Source organism: Sinocyclocheilus grahami, unplaced genomic scaffold (assembly GCF_001515645.1).
Source record: "Sinocyclocheilus grahami isolate Dianchi unplaced genomic scaffold, SAMN03320097.WGS_v1.1 scaffold495.1, whole genome shotgun sequence".
NCBI lineage: Eukaryota > Metazoa > Chordata > Actinopteri > Cypriniformes > Cyprinidae > Sinocyclocheilus > Sinocyclocheilus grahami.
The window spans coordinates 283572-291786 of NW_015505674.1; the positions used below are offsets into that span (position 1 = coordinate 283572).

Sequence of the window (8215 nt, forward strand, 5' to 3'; positions counted from 1 at the left end):
TCCAAACCTGAATCAGCACCTTGTTCAACGTGATGCCAATCTTTCCACGGTGAGAGATCACCCTGCAGCGACAGCTGAGAGCCGCTGTAATGGCTCCTGTCCCCTGATATACAAACAAGACCATTACTTACACCACTGTCAATAGTCTCTGTGGTTTCAACTTCATTATGTTCCGCATAAGGTTGTTCTTGGCTCAGAGTTTGACTGGGGGGACTAGCATACCAGGAGGACGCCATGTCTTCTTGCTTCCGTTGCCAAAGTTCCTGATCTGAGGAGGAAAGCAAGGAACAGCCGTTGACTCTGCTGAAATACTGACTCTCTGAGAAGTCCTCGGAGTAAGACTGGCAAAGTTTGGAGCAGTCCGATTCAGACCGGCTGAGTTTGGGAGTGGAGTAGTCGCTCTGAGACAGCCATCCAGGTGTTATGTCGGAATAGTAGGACTTGCTTTGCTTGTCGTGGTCATCGTAGGCTGTGCTATCGGCATAATGCACAGAGTACGCAGCATCATCGGCCATCCTTCGGTGATCGTGAGACTTTTTCTTGTCTGATTTACTTTTTGGAGGTGGTTTGGACACAATTGCAAATTTGTTCTTGTTTAATTCATCAAGCTCTTTGTCGCTTTCCATGGAGTCCCAGTCATCACTTTCAGCTTTGTCTTTGGCTGAGACCTTGATGTCCATGCTTTCATATGTCTGAGAGGAAGCCATCAGCTTGTCTCTCTTTTCTTTTGAATCGTGTGCTAGACTATCTGTCGAAATTGATATTCCAGTCCCTTTTAGCTTATAACACTTTTTCAAAACTAAATCCCTGTCTTGTGGGCTTGAAAATATAACTACAATTGGTCGAGGTTTAGCATTGTAACATTCTCTTTGTTGCCCTAGTCGATGGGCCAATTCAATTTTAAATGTCTTGCGTGCTTCAGAAAAACCCATTTTCTCTTTTAGGATCTGATAAATAAGGTCTTCAGTTTTTTCGTACTTCTCCTCAGGCACATTTAGAAATCTCAGAGTAGCTTTGTTGGTCTGTTGGCTAATCTGTCTGATGTAATCGTGGATGTCTCGAGTCTCGCGTCTGGACTGCACAAAACCCGAACGGAGCTGCTCGATTTCGCTCTGCACCACCTCCACGCTGCTGGAGATCTCGTCGATGGAGCTTTTGAGGGCGTTAACGTGCCCTCGCAGTTCTGAGAGCTCGGACTCGATCTGACTGATTCCCTGAAGTTCTTTAAAGATCATCTCCATCACGTCCTGAGTCTGACTGATGCATCCCGTCGAGCTGGATCCCGGCTCTAGGGTAGTGGTTTTCTGGTGTCGGCCAGCCCGGTCCAGAGATTTGCTTCTGATGCCAAGAGTCTTTCTCCAGTTGCTGGCCTCTGAGTCCGAGGACACACATTCTTGGCTCTTCTTCCATTTCCTCAGTTTTTTCAGAGCGCCCAATCGAAGGGTGTGGAGACTGCTGCGCTCTCCCCGCTCCCCCTCCGAGCTGCCATCGGAGGGCGCTAAACTAATCAAACTCTTCCTGTTCCGTCTTACTGGCATTGTATAAGCTTTTTGTTCATCGAATCTATGGACAAGTTTTGCCTCGTTTAGAGAGTCAGAGTAATCGCTACCAATTGACAAGACCTCATGAAACTCATTATTGTTCAGAAAGAGGGCAGTTTTTGGAAGTCCATTGGCAATTGCTACACGGTAACTGAATGTTGGCGAAAGAGAAGAACAGTCGGTTTTTCCGTCATCCTCCTCAAGAGATATATTGCGTGCCGACGAGCATTTGGAGATCTTTTTAACTGTGCTTTTCAGTGTGGTTGAGAACGTCGGGTTCCGCGCATCGGGGGACGTTTTGGGTTCTTTTTTGTTTTCACTACTCTCTTTCTTCTTTGTGGTATTTGCCAGTTTCTTTGTAAACATTCCTTTGCAAATCTTTACAATGTAAGACGATAGCTTCTTGAAATGGGCGGAAACCATGGAGGGCAATGTTTCAGCAGTTTTGCATGCCGGACGCAGTGAAGCAAAACTGGTCTCAAATTCAGCGAAGCACACAGACACTTAAGCACACAGCACACAGTCACTTAGAGTTTTGAAAGTCAGCCCTGAGGTATAATAGAGGGTCTAGAGAAGAAGTGACCTCAGATGCGGTTGTGCCGGGCAGAAATCATCACACATCCTCAGTGAGGGAAATATTCAAGGGTGTTCTTCAGAAAAGGCCTCATGTCTCTGAAAAAAGAAAAAGAAAGATCTTTTCAGTTAGTTTGCACTGAAGGTCAGCATGTAAAATACATAACTCTGAATGTTACACTGCACATACTGTATAATAAATCATTGAATAATTATTTGTACTAGAGCCCCAATTTCATAGTCCGTTTCTTATGAGGCTGTCAGATCCAATTCAGCTGAGCTAGATGTGTCACATTTTGAGAGAATTGCGGAAAGCTTATTTTCACAGAAACTAGAGCAGAAAAGATTCCGGTGTTGCTTTGGAGATCCAATAAACCCTTAAACAGCCTGACATGAATAATTGTGTTTACATTATTTTACAAATCAATGCATTTCTAGCTTCAAAATGAGCATGGCAATATAATCATTAATCGAGTTACACCACCTTTGGAAATCTGGTACATGTAGTGTCCCATGATACAGACACACAACCTAATGATCACAGATGAATGGTGCAGTTCAAATGCACTAGAAAATACAATATGACCAAATTGACCAGAACAATATACTCAAGTGTAAAGGGCAAGACCCTGTTTGCTATGGAAAAAAGTGGAATATGTTTGAATATCAATAATTCAGATATGAATGGTTTTGTCTAGAAGCTCATACGTTATTCATAAATGGAGGTGAAAGGTGAGGAATACAGTCATACTGTATTACTGCATTAAAGGGCCTTGTTTGTATCTAATTAAATACGGTTCACACAGGGCCTAAAAATGTATAATGGCATAAGAAAGAGAGATGTGATATTCTGTGGGTGAAGGAAAGAAATACACTGCAAGTAGCTAATCAACCATATCACACACCAACCAACATCCTAGCATTGTGCTGAGTCACATTTTCTTCAAAAAAAGTCAAAAATATCTAGTTATACATGTGCATTTATAAACATATAGAAGTTCATTTAAATAGACTCACTATCTGTCATTCAGCTGCAATACAAACACTGTTCTCAGTTTAGTAGTAATTCCCCTATAATACAGAACAGAACAGGTGAGTAGCCTGTGTAACGTGTGTGTGTGTGTGTGTGTGTGTGTGTGTGTGTGTGGTGTGTGTGTGTGTGAGCGTGTGTGTGTGTGTGTGTGTGTGTGTGTGTGTGCGCGCATGGCGTTGTTGACAGATGTGTTGCTGTGAGTAACACACCTTGATGTTTACAGACCTCTCTCTCTCTATCTGTCTCTCTCTCTCTGTCTGTCTCAATCTCTCTCTCTGTCTCAGACCCACCAAAGCAGCTTTCACTCCACTAATGTAATTATAACCAAAGAAAGCTTGTACAATCAAATGTTATTAATTCAATCAGATGTAATTTGACGATCAGTGCTAAACTCACTCTGTATCCTGTCAAGAACATGGTCATATTTCAGTACATCAGTAGTTTGTATTGTTTTCCACTAAAAAATATCCTTAAAACAAGACAATTATGCTTCACAAGTAAAGTCATGTAAATAAGATAAAATGACTTATTCTCAATGGAATTTGAATCTTGAATTAAGTTTATTTTGTCCCCCGCAGGCAAAAACAATCCTGTTTTTTTCTTCTTCTTGTTCTAAGCATAAATCTCAATACATTTTCTTATGCATAGAGCAAGAAAAAAGTTTTAAAAAAATAAAATAATAAAATTCTGAAAACAAGTCCTAATATCTAAGCTTCTCAAGTAAATATCTGTATTGTCAAAAGAATCAGTTGCATTAAGATTTTTTGCATCATAACATTATTTTCCTGTCAATAAATATTTTAATATTATTGAGGTGCTTAATCATCTTGAAAGTAATATCACAATTCCAAAAATCTAAATGGTTAGGATCTCATCTTCTTCACAATTTACCCTAAAATCCAAAAAAAAAAATCCCAACTCTCTCTCTCTCTATATATATTTTTTTTTTTTATATTTTTTTTATTTTAGGGTAAATTGTGAAGAAGATGAGATTCACTCTGCCACACATTGTGCCTATTCAACACAACCAAACCATTTAGTAACAGACATCAAATGTCACAATCACCAGACCACATAATTTACTACGAATTTACTCGCTGATACGTTTAATTAAACTAAGTATTCGGCTGGTAAAACTCCAGCATGTGCTTTCTTAGGCAATGATTAAGACTTTGGACACTGATGTCTACTCAGAAAAGTTCAGTCTGGACAATGGAAACAAATGCTGAGACCAGAGGTTTCTAACTTTCTAACTTCCTTTTCCAATTAATTTATTAGCTCTTCTGTGATTAATGGCTGGAATCTCTGTCTCTTTATTAAGCCATTACAGCATTACAGAGCTCAATCAATCAATCTACTGAAAAATACAGATGAGACAATTAAATCTGATTAGAGTAACTGTCATATTTCCACCACAAGCCTAACAGGTAATCAACTACTATTTCACAACGCTAATCAAATTTAATTGGATATTATGTAATGCAATGCAATGCGATCATCACAGAGGCCATTATGGAAAATATGTTTTAATCTGCACTGATTCTGAATTTATGTTGTTTTAGAGTCACTTTATTGGATAGCTAATGAAAAATATACACTGAATGACCAAACATATGTGACAGAACCTACAAATGAACAGATCTTGCTATTTCAGCTGCACTGACTACTAACAATCCAGCACATAGAAATGCAATTATTTTTATTCCAGTACGATAATGACCTGCACACAAAGCGAGGTCATAAAGAAATGGTTTACTGACTCTGGCATGAAAGAACTTGATTGATGCACTAATGCTCCTGTGTCTGAAAGAGAGCAATTCCCTGCATGCATGAACTAAGATCTACTGGAAAGAAGAGTGGAAGCTGTTAGAGAGGACTCTTTTCTGGCCAGGGTGGATTTGTTTCTTACAAACACGCAGCTTTTGTCTTCTCCAGATGTTAACTGATGGATTGGAGTGGTGTGGATTACTTGTGGATTATTGTGATGTTTTTATCAGCTGTTTGGACTCTCATTCTGACGGCACCCATTCACTGCAGAGCATCCAATTGCTGAGTAATTTATGCAATGCTACATTTCTCCAAACCTGATGAAGAAATAAACTCATCAACATCTTGGATGGCCTGAGGATGAGCACATTTTCATTTTTGGATGAACAATTTCTTTAACTATATATTCTTGAACCTCTCCTGAGTAACGAAAGTCCAAACTCTTAGCAATAACATTTTTCTTTCCAATTCCACAAGCTAGAATGCAATGCTTTATTGTGAATTGCAACATATACTATTAAAAGCACTCGAACCTCAAACCACCTTTAAGCAGATTCAGGTTAGGTTTTAAAAAACTGCGTTCACTATCCATATGAACAGAATTATAAAGTGAAACTGACTCGGTTCCTCACCATTAGCCTATTGTGAAAGCACACTGTGCATTTATTTGCAAGTTATTTTTTTAGCCAGTTATTAGTTTACATTTATTATGTAGCTGCTCCAAATTATTGCGCTTGACAGCGTGTTGTGCAATGCCTCATAAAGACGGGCAGCTCATTAGCTGCTTGTCTCTTTCTCCCTCTGTTGCCTCAAGGAGAGCCGATTCTCATGTGTGGTTTGAGATGCAAAAAACAGAGATTATCGATCCGATGCAGACGCAGGGCTCTGACCCCGTACATCACATACAGACACTCCTCTGACAACCTCAGCCCCTCCTGATGCATATTTAAGATAGAGAGACGAGAGACAGCAAGTGCAAGAGAGAGAGAGAGAAAGAGAGAGAGCCCCACCCACTAACACAATTACGAGCCGTTGCTCATCTCACATTCACTCATTACACCGTGAGACCTCGGCATGCACAGATCCGAGTCGGCATATGCTTTCTAAATCTGAAAATGCATGCATTTTAACCATGAGACAAAACATGCTGGATATCAGTTCACATCATCAGGGCATCCGTGCATGCATTAAACCAACGCTAATTTGCGAGCGCGATGCATGCTCTCGGTGCGAGAGATGCAACAAATCAGAGCTGCCGGAATTAGAAAACTCTTTATAATCCGGCAAGCGCTTCAGTCATCCCGCTCTGCCTGCGAGGACACGCCACCAGATGTTGATCAGTGAGCTGAAAGCATCAAGCGTCGGATGTACCACAAAGTCTAATGGCACAGAATGACATAAAAAAGTGATGCACGGATGCATGCACACACAAAATGCATGATCAGTTCAATTGCAATTCAACATTCAAGATGCAACAGCTTAAGTTAGTACACACACATACCTGAATCACAACCCTCTCCGACAGCATGCAAAATCCATCCACTAGCATCCGCCGTACTCTTAAACGTCCTGCCGCGATGCCCAAAGCATCCTCCGACGACGCAAACGCACAAAGCGAGCCCTCAGTTCCACGTCCTGCTCTCTCTGCGATCCATTCCTCCCTCGTCGCCTGCTGCAGCGCTCCACTCAACCTTGGGATGAGGTCTGGCTCGGCGGGCGCATGCTGTTGCAAATCACGGAAGGATCCTGGGTAAAATCCCTCCTCTCTGTCCGGCTCTCCCAGACAGAAGTCGCAGCAGACGGTGTGTCTGGAACGGTGAAAGCCCCCTGTCTGGATGCACGGGATGCGCGTGTGTGAATAGAGAGAGTACAAGAAGCCCTTGGAGGAGTGCAGCCCTGAGCCTCTCTCTCGCTCACACAGAAAGAGATGCACAAAGCCGCTGCTGCAATTCACAGATCTGCACACGTGACACGAGAGAGAGAGAGAGAGAGAGAGAGAGAGCGAGAGAAGGAAGGATGGGAAAGGATTAGATGCACAGCAGGAAGGCGGGATGAATGTGTGTGTGTAACAGAATCGAAGACTGACTTGCAGCTATTAAACCTTGCATCAATGTCCTCTCGTTTTAACCTCTCTCTCATTCTGTCCATTCCATTCATCCTCTATTTCGTTGTGTTTTCTAATGCAAACATCTCTAGTACATGCAACAAACCTTTAGCACTGAGTATTAAAGTTGAGCTTGTGCATTGCCGTCAGCAATTGTGATTTCTCAAATCACAGCTACTCTATAATCCTCCTACTATAGCAATGAACAACCTGGAACACCCTAGAAATCTAGCTACCCTCAAAACCCTATTAAATGCATAGCAATACATGAATACATTCAGAATTCTTAAGCATACAGACACTCCTCTGACAACCTCAGCCCCTCCTGATGCATATTTAAGATAGAGAGACGAGAGACAGCAAGTGCAAGAGAGAGAGAGAGAAAGAGAGAGAGCCCCACCCACTAACACAATTACGAGCCGTTGCTCATCTCACATTCACTCATTACACCGTGAGACCTCGGCATGCACAGATCCGAGTCGGCATATGCTTTCTAAATCTGAAAATGCATGCATTTTAACCATGAGCCAAAACATGCTGGATATCAGTTCACATCATCAGGGCCACTAACACAATTACGAGCCGTTGCTCATCTCACATTCACTCATTACACCGCGAGACCTCGGCATGCACAGATCCGAGTCGGCATATGCTTTCTAAATCTGAAAATGCATGCATTTTAACCATGAGCCAAAACATGCTGGATATCAGTTCACATCATCAGGGCATCCGTGCATGCATTAAACCAACGCTAATTTGCGAGCGCGATGCATGCTCTCGGTGCGAGAGATGCAACAAATCAGAGCTGCCGGAATTAGAAAACTCTTTATAATCCGGCAAGCGCTTCAGTCATCCCGCTCTGCCTGCGAGGACACGCCACCAGATGTTGATCAGTGAGCTGAAAGCATCAAGCGTCGGATGTACCACAAAGTCTAATGGCACAGAATGACATAAAAAAGTGATGCACGGATGCATGCACACACAAAATGCATGATCAGTTCAATTGCAATTCAACATTCAAGATGCAACAGCTTAAGTTAGTACACACACATACCTGAATCACAACCCTCTCCGACAGCATGCAAAATCCATCCACTAGCATCCGCCGTACTCTTAAACGTCCTGCCGCGATGCCCAAAGCATCCTCCGACGACGCAAACGCACAAAGCGAGCCCTCAGTTCCACGTCCTGCTCTCT

The 8215-nt window shown here is 42.2% G+C and overlaps 1 protein-coding gene across 1 annotated transcript in view; it reads right to left on the minus strand.

Annotated features, from left to right (window-relative positions):
* Positions 1-6827, minus strand: part of LOC107554226 (protein unc-13 homolog C-like) — a 175996-nt gene extending 169169 nt beyond the window's left edge. Inside the window, exons 1-2 of the mRNA XM_016236680.1 lie at positions 6416-6827; positions 8-2213 (exon numbers count right to left, since the gene is read on the minus strand). Coding sequence (XP_016092166.1) covers positions 8-1964 — 1957 coding nt within the window. The 5' untranslated portion in view covers positions 1965-2213; positions 6416-6827. The remainder of the gene's footprint in view (positions 1-7; positions 2214-6415) is intronic.
* Between the last annotated feature and the right edge of the window lie 1388 nt (positions 6828-8215).